At 32.0% G+C, this 19,502-nt stretch overlaps 1 protein-coding gene across 1 annotated transcript in view; it reads left to right on the top strand.

Annotated features, from left to right (window-relative positions):
* Nucleotides 1-16,762, top strand: part of LOC106465066 (nephrin-like) — a 108,878-nt gene extending 92,116 nt beyond the window's left edge. Inside the window, exons 7-13 of the mRNA XM_022393356.1 lie at nt 346-633; nt 1,275-1,577; nt 9,874-9,990; nt 13,438-13,465; nt 13,925-13,998; nt 15,269-15,399; nt 15,843-16,762. Of these exons, the coding sequence (XP_022249064.1) occupies nt 346-633; nt 1,275-1,577; nt 9,874-9,990; nt 13,438-13,465; nt 13,925-13,998; nt 15,269-15,399; nt 15,843-16,010 (1,109 nt within the window). The 3' untranslated portion in view covers nt 16,011-16,762. The remainder of the gene's footprint in view (nt 1-345; nt 634-1,274; nt 1,578-9,873; nt 9,991-13,437; nt 13,466-13,924; nt 13,999-15,268; nt 15,400-15,842) is intronic.
* Nucleotides 16,763-19,502: the final 2,740 nt, after the last annotated feature.

The raw sequence follows: 19,502 nt of genomic DNA, 5'->3' as shown, positions 1-19,502 counted from the left end.
CCTCTGTCTTTCTTATATTTTATAACTTCACATTTAGGGACGGCCAACTCCAGATAGCCTTTGTGTGATTTTGCGCGAAAATGCTGAAAAAGCCACATATCGGCATCCAACAAATCATAAATGACATTTTAGAAAGAGAGTATATTACTGAATAAAGATATTTTATGACGCAAATAATGTTTCATGTCCACCCTTTTGAATACAGCATTTCACAAAGTTTTATATTATCTATTATATTCTAAAGCAACTAAATTTATATTTGTAAATCTCATTATTTTTTTTTTCATTTAAATATTTACTGGCAATTTGTAATGTACAGGAACCTGTTATACATTTTTTACTCAGATAAACCTCGATGTAAAGGAAGGCAACGGTTTCTTTATGGAACGGCAAAGAACGAAGCTGTTAAAGTGCCGTGTGAAGTTGATGCAGACCCTGCTGATGTGGACTTTTTATGGAAATTTAATAATTCAGGGCATGTAGTCGACCTCCAGGATTATAATTACAAAGAAACTAGAAGTGTGGCAACATATAGTCCTAGAACGCAATATGATTACGGCTCATTGTTATGTTGGGCTAAGAATGCTGCTGGTTTGCAGGATATTCCCTGTGTATTTAGTATCATACCTGCAGGTAAGAGTTGAAGAAAAACAAATAGTAACATGTATGTAAACAAATAAAAACTTATGTTTCATATTCCCGAAGGTAAGGCGAGATCCTGAAATTTGTAACTGCATACTTTAACATTTTACTAAACAAAAAATATTTATGTAGAACACTAAAATAAATAAATCGCCTATCTACATTTCGTACGTATACTAAATTTAAATATATGAACATATTACATTATGGTCGTCACAACCTCACTATGTTACATTCTAATATACATTTTAATGGGTTATTATTATCTTAATATTTTTCTTCATTTCAAAATTTATTTTAAAATAAAGTTATGGAAAACTATTAAAACTATGTTATATAAGTGTAAGTGGGGAGAGTTTTAGTATTTAAACTAATAACGATCTTCAAATTTAGTGATTAGCCTTAGAATAATTTACGTTTTATAAAATCCTGGGATCCCTTTGAAAATGTAAAATATTTGGCCTTATTAACTTTTGTTACTTTTTTTGCCCGTAAACCTTTATATATATACTTCTTCAGAGTTTATTTCTTACAGCAACTGTAAGATCTTATAGGACGCATTTATATAGGTTGATTTAAGAGTTAGTGTAAAAATAATTGTATATTATTGTAATGTATTGATGATATTCCAGGAGTACCAGACCCTCCACAAAACTGTACAATTGTTAACAAATCAGAATCATCTTTCCGAGTGGAATGCTTAGAAAGCTTCAGTGGGGGACTTGAGCAGCGTTTTATGATAGAAGTTCATGATGATTTTATCCAAGCAGTCTTAGTTAACGTAACAGCCAAGCGACCTGTTTTTGTAATAGATGGACTGTCGTCGGGAAGGAGATTTCTTTTACAAATTTCTTCAGTAAATGACAAAGGAAGAAGTCAAAGTGTTGTGATGAACTTAAGCACACTTCACATTCCAGAAACTCTAACTCATAAAGGTTAGACATTAGGGATTTCTGTCTCTTAAATCTATAACAGTAAGCTTAGTTATTAAATCAGTTGTATTATCTAGAGCGATGCCTTAAGAAATAACTCAATAAGAGAAAACCAATGTAAAACAGTTATTATTCTCAAACCGTGTGAAACCCTTATCTGAAGTATATTTCAATAACATTATGTAAAATTAATCTCGGAAATTGAAATAATTAGTCTAGAATAAGATTTTATCTGTACTCACGGAATTCTCATTAGTTTAAATAGCTTTATGACATTTTGTTATTTGCAATAAAATGCAAGATATGTACGCAATCACAGCCACGAGCTTAACAGAAGATGTAGATTACATACGTGATTTCACAAGAAAACAGTACAAACATGTAAAACAGAAGCTTAACAGATGATGTAGATTACATACGTGATTTCACAAGAAAACAGTACAAACATGTAAAACAGAAGCTTAACAGATGATGTAGATTACATACGTGATTTCACAAGAAAACAGTACAAACATGTAAAACAGAAGCTTAACAGAAGATGTAGATTACATACGTGATTTCATAAGAAAACAGTAGAGACATGTAAAACGAGGGTTAGCTATCAAAAACTCCACTTTGTTCACAAGTGTCGCAAAAATGAGTACAAATTATCAGACACACATTTTTATAAACATGATCATAAACTTTAAAATGATGTTCTGTTTTACAATCCCTGAAATTAAAAACCTAAACTTACTAAATTGCACTTGAAAGTGATTACAAAACAGCATAAATTTTCATCAAAGCATTATGTAACTTTCAAACTCAATAATAATAATACCACTCACAACTATTTTACTTTATATATGTTAGCATCATCAAAGTTAATTAATAAATTAATAGTAATTATGAAGATATAACGACATGCTACTTAAATATAGTGAGAAAAAGATGTTTTTATGTACATATGTTTACTATAATTAATGATTATCTCGACTAAAACATAAATCTAAGACGAAATTTACTGGATAAAGATTCAAATAATTATCAAAGATTCCATGTATTGTCATACACAGAAATACGACACTGAGTAACGTGTTGTTTTAATTAGCAAAGTCAAAACTCGCATTGAGAATATTTTTTCTATTTAAAAAAGTTTTAGTAACAAAGAAAATATAGATGAAAGCAAACACGTAATGTTTTCTTTACGTTTTATCAAATCACTGAAAGGCACCTGTCCATTCATGACTGTCTTCTGAAGCAACTCTCTGCTTGGTTTGTGACTGTTGGAGCTGGATTGCCCCCACTTTAAACAGGCAGCGATTCATCTTTAGTCTTTAAGCACTAGTAAAGAATTTTGCTTGTAAGCTCTGTTAGAGTTATACACTGCTGCTTATGCTTGTAAGGTGTAATACGACCTCGATAAAGATGGCTGAAGTACATCCAGCGCCTTAACAGGAAGATGATGGTTTGTCCTCATCAACATGTTGGTTGTTGAGTCTGTGAAACATGAGTATCGGTTGAGCTAGATTGCTGATCGTGTCTGGGTCACTGCACATTTGCTCGCCAAACTGATGAACGGTTGCACCTTGCTTTTTATTACAGCTTTGTAGGAGCCGCTGCTGTAAACCACAAATGTTGTCAAGATGGGTTAAATTCATTGTGTATATTTTGAAAAGGGCTGGTGAGAATGGTGATTTTTGTGGTAGAATGGTGTTGATAGTGATCCAGTCCGATTGCCAACTTTCGTGCTTCCTGACGCATTCTTAGGTTATTAGTGCTGTGAGATAATAAAGTGTATCTTTTTATGATTATCGTTGTGTTTATCATTCCCTTATTATTTCTTTCTTTCGTTTAGTTTATCTACGAATTTTTAGTTGCATTGAAATGCTAATTGACCTTTTAGCTAATCGTGTGTATTTTGAGTAGATATGTTGTATGATTGACGCCAGTTTCACTCGCGATGACGTACAGACATTATTAATGTAGCAGAAGATTATGTAAATTTATGATCACATGAAGTCGTACTCTCATGACTTACTTAATGAATAAATACACTGACAGAAGATTCATTAAGAGAGCGAGTTAATGAATGACTGCTGTTTATCATCCGATATTGTTAATAATATTGATATTTATGATATTTTGTTCATCAACATTTGTGTCAAGTCCTGTCATTCAAAAGTATCGATCAAGGTTCATTAGTTGTAACTGTTGAATAAATTGTTTTTATTGTTGAACCGTTATTGTAGCGACGTATTCAATTTAGACTGTCACAGTGCAACTGTAACCCGTCTCACACATGTCACACCAATACCTATTCTGATCATTTTGTTAGCAAAAATTGGCAGCTTAATAAAAAAACCTATGACTGCAACCAACTATGAAATTAACAGTATGGATCCAGGTTTCTCTTCCACTACAATAACCACGTAATGATAAGTGAAATCAACTAGTGATTATAAAGCAGAATCATTTAGTGATTACCAAGTTTGCCCTTTATGAAGAAAGGTCCACCTTTCGAAAGCGCTCGGTTTATAGGATTTCGTATTTTTGACTTCAAAGTTAAGGATGGCTAGAGCAGTTAGCCCTCCAGTAGCTTTGTACAAAATTCATTAACAAAATAAAACTAATTATAATTAGATTTAAACACTACTTCAATATCTATATTCTATGCAATCGGACTGTTGAAATGTGCGCTGCGATATCGTCATTCTCTTACAGTAAATGAATAATGGAAATAATGCACGAAGTATCGATCAAGGCTCCGGTACAATAGCCAAAAGCTAGCAGTTAAAAGAAAAGTATTTAAACGTAAAGAACAGGCCGTGTATTTTTTACAAACCTACAGTGGTGGTGCCTTAATTCAACGTATAGCACATTATGCCTATGATTTACGAGTATCTTCTTCTGTTAAGGTTTAATTATTTGTTTTGTGTGTTTAGCGCAAAGCTACACATTAGGCTATCTGCATTCTGTCAACCGCGTGGAATTAAGCCCCGGATTTAGCATGTTGTAAGTTCGAGAACTTACCGCTGATCCGCCGTGGACTTTTTTTTTGTAATGATTCACTACCCTTGTTCAACCATTATTATAAAGTTGGCCCGGGCTAATTCCGATTTGGATTAGACATAATAAACATTAAACCTCATTGAATATTTTAGGAGAATTGCAATGTTTCAAAAGGACTTGTATACTGCTGTAAAGGAATTACAGTATTTTACTTATTTATCATTCTTTTCTTTTCTAATGCAAACAAGAGGAGATTTATTTTTGATATAAAGGCGGGAAGTGTAAAGATTGCATAACACAGTTTAATCCAACATTGGGCTAATAACTAACATCATGATACTAACTCTATTTAACTCTAACAACACTACTTTAACTCGTCTACAATATTGTAATGACATATATTTATATACGTACAGAGACTGTTGATTACGATATATCAAAGAAATTTTGAGTGTGCAAATCAGAAAGTCACGTGAAAATCATACAACTGACGTGAAGCTTCAGTGGAATGACATGCATCGGAATTACACTTTCTCATTGTGTAGTTAGAGCGATCCCGCCGAAAATTCGTTAGTTTTGAAAACGTTTTTTTTTTTTTTCTTGTACGCAAAATATTCTTATACATATATCATAAGATATATATTTAGATTGCGTAAGAATAACTTCAAATATGTGAGTATCAATTGTACTTAATGACTTAGAAATAACAAATGAATATGGATCAAGTTGGGACACAGAACCGTGCCAAAAGAGACCTACAAAAAATCTTACCCCAGCAGTGAATGCAAAATGTGGCATCTTAAACACAAACTTCAGTGGCAAAAGCTGTTTATGTGCCCTAATCAACAGTACTCACTGTAAACAAAAAGTATCTCCATTTGAAAAGCGACACAAATTACGTGTACCCAAGTTCCTTCATGATATATCTGTTTAATTATCACATACCTCAAGGACTTGGTTAATAAAATAGGTGTTAATGCTATTAGACACGAAGACATTTCAGTCAAGTTGGCGGACGCTGAACCTATAGATTTCTATGCAATAGGACTGTTGAAATGTGCACTTCAATATCGTCATTCTCTTACAGTAGATGGATTATGGAAATAATGCACGAATGTGTTTTGGATAAATCAGCCTTATGAAAAAGCCTTTGTAATTACATTATGCTGGAAGGCTATTTTCAAGATGGACATTCGTTAGATGGAGTATGGCGGACGTGGCTGTATGGATTCTAACGACGTGGTGAAATTCCAATATCGTTTTAATATAACGTACTGAACCCCTGTATATATTTATATATATATGCGTGTGTGTGTGTCTAAAACTATCCTTTATATAACAAATACAAAACCTACATGTATCTATTATGTTCAGCTACAAACGAATACTATTTATTTACTTTCCAGCGTCTTGATCTGATGATTTAACCTATCCAACACCTTCTTCTCCTGTCTCACTCAGTGTTATTGTCTAAAGATAATAAAATCAAAACAAAAGTATATGACAAACCCCACTCCTCCAAATAATCTAGAAATTTAACATTTGAGCCAAATAAAATAAGTTACTTACGAACCCATGCTTAATGTTAAAGCCTATTAATCCCATACATTTTTTTCTGAACAAATGTAAGGTCTAAGTCTTAGTTGTAAAGTTACATTATACCTAATACTGAACACACACCCAAAATTCTAATACACACTAACATGACATAAAAAGTACTGAATTTATGTTCAATCACATCAACATAGATCTGAAAACTCTTGTGAGATATAGGGTCAGAGAAGCTAATTCTGGATATAAATATTGCTATAATCAGCACCAGTCAGACCACTGACATTATCAAGAACTTTTTAAGTAAATCGATACACCTACTCAAATTAGGACGCATTTAGTTTTGCACACTTTCTACCATGTCTCGTCATTTCCACTTTCAACATTATGGGATCAAGTCCTCTGTGATCCCGGACTAACATATCCATAGCAACAACATTCCGTACTGCAAAGAGAATCACTTCTCCCCCCCCCCAAATTATTATGCTGATTTTTTATATGCTTAGTAAGTAATGGTATAATGTAGGTAGGTACAAGTTATCGTTAGCGTGGCACGTGTAACATTATTTTTTTACTTGTATTTACCAGAGCTAAATTTTATAGATTAACTACCTTCAACTGTTGAGCCAAACTTCAATACCTATTGATAAAGCATGGTTCTCGGTTAAGCTTCTACCTCGAAAAGGCCTCCCTAGTGGCACAGCGGTATGTCTGCGGAATTACAACGCTATAAACCTGGTTTCGATATTCATGTTGTCAAGAGCACAGATAGCCCATTGTGTAACTTTGTGATTAATTACGAACAAATAACCTATAAATGATTCACAATAAAATACTTAGGTCAAAATAATATTTCGAATACGTTGAGAAATGACTCGAAATGAAATGAAACTGCATCGCACTTGCATATATAGTTTTAACAGAAACAAATGTATTGTGCGTTATCAACACTGGGTGTGTATCGGCCTTATTTTAACAATGCATAATAGTTATATCTACATATTTTACATTTCAAACTGTTCAGTCTTAGTTTTCAATAGAGACAGTAAGAAAGAACGATGGCCTTTGTTCAAAAGCCATCACCAAACATGGTCGCCCTCTTAGACATGATGGCGTTACAAGGAGACGACCAATCTCTCTGTTCGTTGGCAAAAAAGTAGTCTAAGAGTTGACAGTGGATGGTGTTGACCAGTTGCGTTCCCTCTAATCTATCACTTCAGATTTAGGGACGACTAGCGCACATAGCCCTCTAGTAGCTTTGAGCGAAAATTCAAAAAACAAATAACAACATACAAAAATACACTTGTAAACAACGAAAGCCCTCGCGTTTACTTTTGTCTTCATTAAGAACGTTTTCAATGAGGTTGAATATTCTTTTACTTTCTATAATTACCTTTCTTAAATGCATATATTTACTTCTTTTATTATACTATACTTCTTGCATTTAGTCCGAACTTTCTCTCACACTTTGAATTAAATCTAAATGGAAAAAAAGAAGTCAAAATGTCTTCCATATCACGTAAGATTCTTGTAGTTCTAGCTTCTAGAGACAAAAATTGTCGCATTATTTTTATTACGTTGATAAACATACAAAATACGTTTATCGTTTTATTTGATTATTAACCAGAGGATATCATTACACCCTTAATACTTTAATCAACCTATTTCATATATAAGTAAACTTACCTAAAATAAAATATCACAAAACGTGTTTTTCTGTGGACGTCGGCCAGGTGGTTAGGAACTTTGACTTGCAATCTTAGGTTCGCTAGTTCGAATCCCCATACCACCAAACATGCTCGCCCTTTCAGCCATGGAGGCGTTATAATTTACGGTCAATCCCACTATTCGTTGGAAAAAGAGTAGTCCAAGAGTTTTCGGTGGGTGATGATGACTAGCTGCCTTCCTTCTCGTCTTTCACTGCTAAATTAGGGACGGCTAGCTCAGATAGCCCTCGCGTATCTTTGCACGAAATTCAATACAAACCAAACTGTAAACATTGTCTCCCTCGAAATGATTTTGATGCATATAACTTGGCATTTACATTGGTGTGCTTTTTTATTCACCTTCTTTTACATTCATGTTCATCATTATATTTTGATTTCTTTAGTTAAAATATCTAATTTTTTAATTATCTATTTCGTTCTTAAAAGTCTACCCAAATATTTATTAGCTGAGGTTAATAGAATAATGGCAAACTTTTACCTCGTAGCTCCGTCATCTCTTGACCGATTTAAGATCTCATTACTGATTACTCAGGAGGTCTAACCGTTTCAATTGGTGTAGTTGACCACAACTAAGGTCTCATAGATTAATTTACTCTAATTTCAGGGTAGGCTGGTAGAGATCCTGATGAGTAATACAATCGAATCGGCATTGCTGGCACACAAAAGTATAGCTAATAAACAGGAAAAAATGTTTCATAGACTAATTTACTCAAATCCTGCCTAAAAGAATTTCAAGTGCGCGGCTATTGACGATTCTCTCTTGTTTGTTACTTCAAATACTTGTGTCTCCTGGTTTTCGTTGGAGAACTTAAATATTTATAGACAATTATTTGCTCATTTCTGTGTTTTAATTGTTTTCATTTTGTTGTTACATGTTTTGTAATGAACCATATTATTGAACAACATAACATATTTGAGTATGCAGTCAACGACTTTTTTTAGACTAAATGACTTATATCTAAATTAAAGCCATAGTTAGTTGAAGATTCAGAACTAACTGAAACCTTTAGAATCGCTACGTAAATCGCAATTCAAAAATATTACTTAAGAATAAAATTAATTCAGTTACATGCATCTGTGATTGAAGTTTCATGTAAACTGTCCTTTAAAGTATGTCGACAAGTTAAACACTTAGTTAAAAGATAAGCTTAAAGATGAGTCTTAGGAAACGCAGAAAATGAAATTTCCTGAGGCTATAAACAACGAAGCATATAAGATTACGAAATCTGTCATGCAAGTTGTCGTATTTAATTTAATCATCCTCCTAACACAAAATCCTCTTCGAAAAACATTTATTGATTCCAAAATGCCAAGAAAGTATTTTATTTTTATTTTACAATGAACATTGTGTTATTAAGAGGGTCATAAAATAGGAAAAACAAGAGGTAATCCTCAATAGCCGCGGCGCTTAAAATGTTTTTAGGCAGGATTAGAAGAAATTAATCTATGATTTATTTTTTTCCTGTTTATTAGCTATATTTTTGTGCGCCAGCAATGCCAAGCGTGGAGCTCGCGTATACAACGACTCGATTGTATTACTCATCAGGATTTCTACCCTCAAATTGAAATTATTGTAGGCAGGATTAGAGTTAATTAATCTATAAGACCTTGGGCATGATCAAACGCATCAATCGAATGTGTTTGATCTCCTGACCCCAAAACTGTAATTATTTCTCAAATCGGTCAAGAGATGATGGCACTGTGAGCTAAAAGTTTGTACTTGGAAAAAGAAAAAAACTCAGATCCGTACTATGAGTCGCAGCTTATAAGGATGTTATTTAATTAGACTGAACGTATTTGTCAAAGAAAGTTTAGTTAATTTCATAGAATATAAATAATTAATACATCGATAAACAGACACATGTTTAACTTATACATATTGCAAAATAGCTTTATATTGATGTATATCAGTCGAGAAGATTATTTTATTATAGTGCTTAATTTGAGACAAAACAAAATGTATAGAAGTAAGAAATATGTTACTAAAGCCATAGTATCATAAAACTATAATACTCAGTTTTCACTTGCAGATACTCAATGGAATGACAACATAAGCCCGGTGCTAATAATATTAATTGGAGTGGTCGGAGGATCTGTTCTGGTGGCTGCTTTTATTTTCATTACCATGAAGTATTGTAAAACAAAAGGTGAGCGACCGTTTTATAAGATATATTTTATGTTCTTATGACAAAACGTCTAATTATTTATATTCGATTTTGTGTTGATAGTATTACACCGATTATTATTCTTACAGATATCTATTTTGATTTCAGTTTATACGATTATCTTTCATAATTTTTAACCTTTTAGACTCAATTTTCCTCGTTTCTTAGCTTGATGATGATTGGGATGTCTGGAATGTATTTTATGTAAATTAGGTTAACTGGATAGATACATAAATAATTTGTTGTATCTTGAATGTTCACATTTTCATAAGGTATCAAATAGATAGCCATGTGTAAAGTATTTTAAAGACACATAGATAAGAAATGACCAAAGTTGATCTAAACCAAACATTCTTATTCTAATAGTCTAGTTAAATGGAATAGAAAATATGCATCATTTAAAAACAACGTTTCGCCACTGTTAACGTTGCATCATCAGGTATTCAGCATAATCGTACACGACAGTTAAGTACACCCAACTGGCGTTGTCAACCATATAACCTTGAGCTAGCATAAGTACAGACCTACTTCTTGTGCATTGTTTCTATCCCATTTTAGCCGTTTTTGAATTATCGATTTTATAGTGTGGGATACCTCCAACATTTATAAAATAAATAACTGTTATTCATTTTATATTCTAAAAAGCTTTATAAAACCAAACAAAAACTTTCTACATTTAGTAAACACACTACCAAATTCTAATCCCGAGACCACTGCTGTATATATGATCACAATCTATTGGTTGATATTCACGGTATAAATATATTTCAATGAAATTTTAAAGTTATCAGTAATACATCATCACAGGAAATTTAATTTAGATTTAGGGTGAGAAAAAAAAATAAATTATATACAAACTGGTAATTCTAACGTCCTATATATATCTAAGTAATTTTCATCACATAAACATTTCATACACTCGAATATACTGTTTGGCATAGTAAATGACTAAAGCTTATAAGAATCATTTGAATTATTTTTATTTATGTTTTGTAATTTAAGGAGCATAACCCATGGCTGAAATTAATATATATAACTAAAACTTACATGAACAGAATGTGCGTGTATATATATATATAAAACATGAATGTTATATACACACTAGTGTGAACTATTTATTGTAAAAATACTGATTTGATTATGAACTTATATTTTCTTTAAGTCAAAGTCATATACACTTATTAAAGATGAATAGAAAATTATACATATTTTACGAGTTCAGTCTAGTATATGTTTTATTAGTTTCTCTGTACTTTAATTAATTATTTTTGAATTATATTTTTTACGTTATGTAAAAAATGAATATCATATCCAAAACTGAAAATACCTAATTGTCTTACCAACAGCAGATTACCAACAATTTGGGTTTTGGTTTTAGTAAATAATATATATATATTGGCAAAAATGTTATTTATAGTGTATAACATTTCCTCAAGCATTGCCATTATTTAATAGTAAAAGCAAATAGTGGAGGAAAACTGTAATGCTACCTTCGACATGTGTTAATGTATATCAGTTTATTTTATATTTAAGAAATAATTTAACTGTTTAAGTTTTATAGGAAAAAGGAAGTATATTAGTTACGTTATACAATTTGCTGTTTGAAAAACGGATTATTACAAGTGTAAAAAAATGTTTTATTTAATTATTGTAATAGTTCTTAGCCTAATATGCTCTTTTTTTTCAAAATTAGAACGGCTTTGCTTTTGTTAATAGAACAAACACTCCAAAGATAAATTGAATTTATACAGTCATGGCTAAAATGTTTGCACATTTTGTAACAAATAATATCATTATTATTAAGATGGAATACATATATACTTAGTGCTGTCAAACTGAGAAATGCATGTTGTATTAAACATCTGCACATGTAATTTGTATAATTGAGACAGGTTCTATGGACATCATGGACGATTTTTTAGAACAACAAACAATTTTATCAGATATCTGAAAATAGATGTGTAATTTAGGATTTCATCTATCACAACAAAAACCTTACCAAAACGTATATAATGACAAAATATAACATAAAATTATTATAAATAGCGTCTGTAACCTAATATCAGTTAATATTAAATATTCAGTACTTGGTTGGGCCTCCTCGTACTCTAATAACCTCCACAAGGCGACATGGCATGCTGCCAATGAGGTTATTAATGTAAGTCACCGTGATTTCATCCCAACTTGTCACTAGAAGGCGCTGAAACTCGGCTATAGTAGCTGTCTTAAGCCTGTGGTTAACAATTTTTCGGCTCAATTCTGCCCAACAGCTCTGAATAGGTTTACAATCTGGAGATTTGCTAGCCATGGCAATCTTGTAACGTCCTGCTGGTCGAGATAATCCTGTACAATACACACCCTGTGGACAGTGACATTGTCATTCTGAAACATAAAGTTATTGCCAAACCTTGCCCTAGCATATGACATAAATATCGTCTCCATGTGATGCCATAGGAGGTGCCATTGATGTTTCCCTGGAAGATATGAAGAGCAGTTTTTCCACCATGATGAATACCTGCCTAAACATGTACTGCACTACCTCCTGTGTGTTCCCTGTGGTCTTTCCTCATCTGTTATCCAGAAAACAACAACACAAATCCCACTATCAGCTTTAACGAGCCGAAAATAGGACTCATCTGAAAGATGTCTCCAGTGTCTTAACCTTAAGTTAGCATGCTGTATTGCCCAAGTAACATGGTGACGACGGTGAATTCTGGTTAATATCGATTTGTGGATAGCCCTTTATGTCGATAATAACCTTGTTTGGTCAGCCTATTATCTGTTCTTCTGTATACCCTGGAATGAATGTTTTCATGCCATTCCTGTGGCAAGATTTCTTTCGACCTCGACGTGTTATTTTGATCAAAACACGGTAGTTTTTCGGTCTCTACCAGTAGACTTTCCTGGAACAATATTTCCTGTAGTCCGATGATATTTCAGGATTATAAATACAGTATACTTGGGGTACCCTACTGTTCTGGCAATGTTCGTTTGCTTCATACCATTTCTGGACAGTCGAACAATTTGACGCCCTACAACTTCTGGCACGTGAAAAGGCATGACTCTACACCAAGTACATATAAACTGTCTGAACAGAACGTTGATCTGTTTCGAAAAAACGTATTCCAAAATCACACCCTTTTATACAAAACAGGCGTGTCTGTGTTGTGACGAACAAATGCTCAAAACAACTTCTTCAGACCAGAATAACACTTGGTACGTATTTGTCCGATCATACGCAACGTTCTCTGTTACTGCTTTGACATCTACTAAATAACTACTCCATCCATGTATACAATAACATCAATATAGAACAGTATGCAAACATTTTTGCTAAAACTGTATATTCTAAGCTGTTCGAAAAAAAGTTTTACTGTACTAATCATTGCAGGATTTCATTTTTTGATTAATGTGAATTATTTTTTACAGGACAGCAGTCAAAGGGAGATATCACCAAGTGAGTACACAAATCTAAACAGAATTAAATTTTCAAAAATTGATAGTTAATAATTCTTGATTTATTGAAAAATCTGTGTAACTGAAATGGTTGTATAATCACCCTTTTTCATGATGAAAGTTATTTGAATGGATAGCAACTGCCTGTTGTAGAAACACAAGTGTAGAGGACGACGTTTCGTTTTCAGGAAAGGCGGAAAACTTTCGAAACGTCGTCCTCTACACTTGTGTTTCTACAACAGGCAGTTGCCATCCATTCAGCTAAGTTTTATCATGAAAACTCTGCCTAAATAATCTATCAAAGAACACCATTTTTTTAATTATGAGGTTCAAACTTATCTTCAGCATAAAACATGCACATTTATTATTTAAATATCAAATTCTGAGTTATTTGTTTTGGCTAAATTCTTAACAAATATAAGCATAAATAATTTATTCTGCTCTATTCAAATTATTATAGGCTTGATAAGTATGAGAAAGCTCAGCATGGGTTTGAATCATTTTCATCACAAAACTGTCCGGACATAATTCCAGGTAAGAATATTGGAAGAATTAACTTGTGTTACTAGTATGAATTAAGCCCGTTTTTCACATCATAATTATAATTAACTATATCTTACATATGACTTTTATTTTGATAATTTATGCTTTATTTAGTACCACATTAGCATTAATACGTGTGATTGTGTATTGTTTATCTGTTTAAATTAGTTCTCCTGATGCACATTTAATCAAAATTTATTACAAATTTATTTGTACAAAATTTTGCTTTACGTATTTAGGCCTTTCTGTTACTCAGTTTAAGTGATTTTAATTAGACAATTGTATCTTCTTTTTACTACAGAATTGTTCACTGTTTGCTTTGGAAAAATTTCATTGAATAACCTCTACACGTGATATACCTTAACCAATTTAGTTAGTTGTTAAATGTTAGTTGTTGTGGTTCGAACCAAATATTAGTATTGTATGACATTTATTCTCGAAATGTCAAAAATAAAATATTTACACTGATTTAACGCATATTATAAAAATGTTTTTATAGAAGTGTAATATAATTATGATCATAATTCCAAATGTCAATGATCACTTTTAAAGTAAACATTTATATGCTTTCAATCTGATAGCAAGAATATATCCACAAAAAGTGAAAATATTTTAAAATAATCAAGCTTAAGAAGTACAATCAGTTGTAGGACTTAAACATCTAAAACGATGCGTATGTTATTTGCATATATACATAGTGCTTTAAGATAAATGCAATTCTTGATAAATGTTTTTCTTTTCGTAAGTTACTGATTCTTGCATACAAACTGCAATGTACTAACAAGCTACTTTCTACTGTAAGTGGTAAATATGTATGTATTCTACTGTATTTCCTTATAGTTATATATATATACCAGTTAGGGGTGAGATACTGTTCCCCTTCTTTCTTTCCTTTGATTGCTTTATTAGCTGCTAAATGCATACGCTGTTTTGTGGAAAGTAATAATGGACTCATTTAACTGTTTAAATACTTGTGCCTTTAAATTCAAAGCCATTAGTCTACAAGGAAAAGTAAATGTGCCCTGTTTCATTATGTTTTTTTTTTCCTTTTCCGGAAAAAAATCTTAAATCAAAATAACAAAACAATTTCCAGTTACCGTACCAAATATTACAGTAATCGAGCTAGCACACGTACACATACAAACACACTTATAATTGATAATCTTTATAGTAATCTTTATGTAACAACCAATACAGCCGGATGAAAAATATGATAATCTGCTTTAGCTTCAATTGACACCAGTACTTTTATTATATTTAGGACATAACCAACTACCAAATTCTAATGTCTATGAAAACGTTAACAAAGGTTATGAACCACAGTGCAGAGATTCCTGGCCAGATAAAGAATGCGAGACTACCAAAAACTTCGGTTCTTGTGGTTTTGAAATGGTAATTGTTTTTGGTTTGTTTTCCTGTTACTAAACATTCTATGAAAGCTTTATTATTTATTTTATTTCTTAAAATTAAAGAATATAGTTAAAAGTAAATAATATGAAAGGCAATTCACTCTAACATTCTACCTATAATATAATCATTGAAAATAGAGTATCTTTAGTAATTGATATGTGATATGGTAAGTTGTTATTAACAGTGTAGACAAGACTTCATTTGAGTTGACAAAACTCAATACGTTTATTCAGAAACTAACTTTAACTCATAAAAACTTCTCTAGCTCACAATAAAATTCATGATGTTGAAATAAAGCTATTTCTTAAGAAAGTACCAGAATCATTCATTAACACATTAAGTAAGTATTTAACACGAATCAGAAAGAAAATAAATAAATATTGCAATGCTTACAATCGTTGATGAAAATCTGTTTCATTCAATAGCAGGTTATGCCTTGCCCGTCAAGCCCAATTCACAAAGAAGACCTTCAACTGTTAAGAAAAGAAAACGCTTGGCCTTCAAGTGGAAAACAACAAATAGTGGAAATTCTAAATAAACTGTATGTGTCAGGCCTCTCTACAACAAAGAACAAACAGAAGTTTCACTTTTGACAAGACAAACTGATATCTAAATGTTATTCCTGAAATATGAAGTTTTAGAAATAAGCGAATTTCTTATTATAAATTTTTCTTGGTGTGATCAGTTGCAAAACAAATAAAAATAATGGTTTCGATATTCAAAAAATGGTGTGGAATTCACTACATATGAACCCTGTTGCCAAAGACTGAAAAGTATAATTATAGTCCATGATATGTATATTTATCCTCTCGCTGATACTTTACTATCAAATCTGAGCTTTCAGCGATAACTCGGTGATCTCTGAGTGCACATCATTTACTTTTCAAAAGTCCAGAGTCAGAGAGTTATCCAGTGTTTTTATTATATATGTCTATCTTTTACTTTGAAAAATTAAAGATCATGATGGTAACTTTAAACCATATATATGAATCTGACTTTTTGTTAATGTAGTGTTGATTATTTCGATTTTTTTATCTTCATAACTTCATTATTAAATTAAGAATACATGAGTTTTACCTCCTATTTCTTTTTTTTGTTTGCCTTCTCAGACGTTTAATTATCTTGAATGTATTACAAAATGGACATTGGTTTAAGATACTGAGCTGTGTAGATGACATAATACAAATATATATAAATATATATAGCTGTACCTTTATGTATTGTGTCCACGTATCCACGTAAATGAAATGCAGTGCTGCTTTTGTGAAAGCTATTATGGTATGTCTTATGAAGCTATTAACTCGCGTCACATTATTTTCCTGGAAATAATTATAACCAGATGCCATGTAACTTGGAAATATTGTGATTATTTGCATAAATAAAATATTTTCTACAATGACTGTCTGTTTCCAAATAACTCTTGCAATGTTAAATTCACAAAATTGTAACATATGAAGTCGTTCAGATGTGAAATTTAAACACACATCTAAAAATGATTTGAAGTAAATAATTAACAATATAATTAGACATAGATTTAGTAAAAAAAGGCTGAAAATCCATTAGTAGAGTTACAATCATAAGTCGTGTTATGCGCACCGCAAACCTATTTGTAAACTAGTTTATGAAAGATGAGCATGGAAAATACACTATTGTGAACTTTATATGCTAGCTGCAAAGATGTTTTACTGTATTATAAAATATTATACGGCAAGGTTTGTTTGTAATTAAGCACAAAGCTACACAATGGGCTATCTGTGCTCTGCCCACCACGGGTATCGAAACCCGGTTTCTAGCGTTGTAAGTCCGCAGACATACTGCTGTGCCACTGGGGGGGGGGGGCTACAGTAAGGTATAGAGGATTAGTCACGTTTTGTTATAAGATAAGGTTCAAAAGACAACCAAATAGTTGCCAGCGATTATATTTTATTCAGCTCCATTGTGATTTTATAAGTAAATTTCAAGTTTTATTATCATTTTTTACATAACATTATTCTAAAACATTGAAACATTGGCGCAGAACTGACTATATTAGTATGAATGTGAGAAAGCACTGCGTTTGATGGGACACAATTTTTAAATATTAAAGTGAATATCACATTAAATTATACTGTTAAATCATGGAACAAAAAATTCTATATTGCAAAACAATACAGGAAAATTTTGTTCATATACAAAACTTAAGTACCTCTTCAAAACTATAAAACAAAGTAATATGACAATAGAATAATGTATCACGGATTTGTTGATGTCATACAACAATGTATTTTGACACATTTGTTTCGAAAGTAACAGGATTATTATGTTTACTGTAAATAGAGCATTCGTTTAAATTTAGTAACAATTTAATTATTTTTAGGTAGTTATTATGCTCTATACAGAATGTAATAAGGACAGTCCTCTCTTTACTTGTGACTGCTAAACTATTCAGTCCTGTCAAAATAAAACTATTTATAATAATGTACGTAACATTTGATGAAAATAAAATATTTTACGAATTATTAGTAAAATTCTTTGTCAACATAGATTTGCGTCAAAAAGCCCTTACTAAATGTATATATATATATATATGTAACACAAGTGAATATTGATTGTTTATTCGTTTGTTTTTAGCATAAAGCTAGACAATTGGATATCTGTGCTCTGCCCATCACGGGGATTCGAGTCCCGGATCTTAGGGTTGTAAGTCCATGAAATTACCACTCACTCATTGAAGAATGGGGAACACAAGTGAAATGAAAATAATGGCACATATAATTTCATAAAAACAGCTGTATTTTACGATATGAGTTTATTTTTTTGTCTATTTACTAAGTTATGTGTCAAGTACTTGATTAAACCATATAAACGCAAAGATGTAATTATATCATTTTTAATCTGCAAAATATTTAATAAGAGCAAGAATCACTACAATATTCACTGCAACATGATAATCGATGCTAACTAGCTAATGTGTCGTTATCAGAGACTAACATATTTGATGGGAATTTCAAAGACATCTGTTACAAGAATGTTTCAGAAACAATAATCAAAAGAAATACGTCAGCCATCAGAAAAACTGTGGTTATTCACACATTATGACACAATGAAGGTAAACGTCATTGTTAAGGTTTCTAAATGTAACCGACGGTAAGCTGTTTTCCACTTGAGCGATTCCTTCACTAGTGGTCAGGATTTGAATATCTCCAAAGTACCACGCTAAAGAGATTGGAAACCAATAACTATTCCTAAACCTATTCCATGACTTTGGTGGTGCTTCGAGTATGAACTATGGCAATAAAAGACCGGAATCTAGGAATATACTGTGATGAATCACATTTCCTCTTTTCTCTATCAATTATACAGAATACGGAAAAAAAAAACACTCGCGACATTTAATGTTACTTCTGTTGTTTCGAATACATTTTACTGGGATTGATGTATTTATGAGGGTGTAATATTCTCATTTCACTGACTTCTCTTTGAATCAGAGAAATTCAGAATAACGGGAGTTTCAACAGAGTGTGTACTGCAAAGAAATAATCTGAAACTTTCCGACGGAGTTTAAAGAAAAGTAAGAGACTGGGTACAATGTACAGCAGAGTAAATGAAGAAAAGTAAGAGACTGGGTACAATGTACAGCAGAGTAAATGAAGAAAAGTAAGAGACTGGGTACAATGTACAGCAGAGTAAATGAAGAAAAGTAAGAGACTGGGTACAATGTACAGCAGAGTAAATGAAGAAAAGTAAGAGACTGGGTATAATGTACAGCAGAGTAAATGAAGAAAAGTAAGAGACTGGGAATAATGTACAGCAGAGTAAATGAAGAAAAGTAAGAGACTGGGAATAATGTACTACAGAGTAAATGAAGAAAAGGAAGATACTGGGTATAATGTACTACAGAGTAAATCAAGAAAAGGAAGATACTGGGTATAATGTACTACAGAGTAAATCAAGAAAAGGAAGATACTGGGTATAATGTACTACAGAGTAAATCAATAAAAGGAAGATACTGGGTATAATGTACTACAGAGTAAATGAAGAAAAGAAAGAGGCTGGACACGATTTACAACAGAGTAAATGCAATCTCTATTCAAGGAACAAATAAA

Source organism: Limulus polyphemus, unplaced genomic scaffold (genome assembly GCF_000517525.1).
Source record: "Limulus polyphemus unplaced genomic scaffold, Limulus_polyphemus-2.1.2 Scaffold65, whole genome shotgun sequence".
NCBI lineage: Eukaryota > Metazoa > Arthropoda > Merostomata > Xiphosura > Limulidae > Limulus > Limulus polyphemus.
This window is presented reverse-complemented; position numbering and strand designations above follow the sequence as displayed.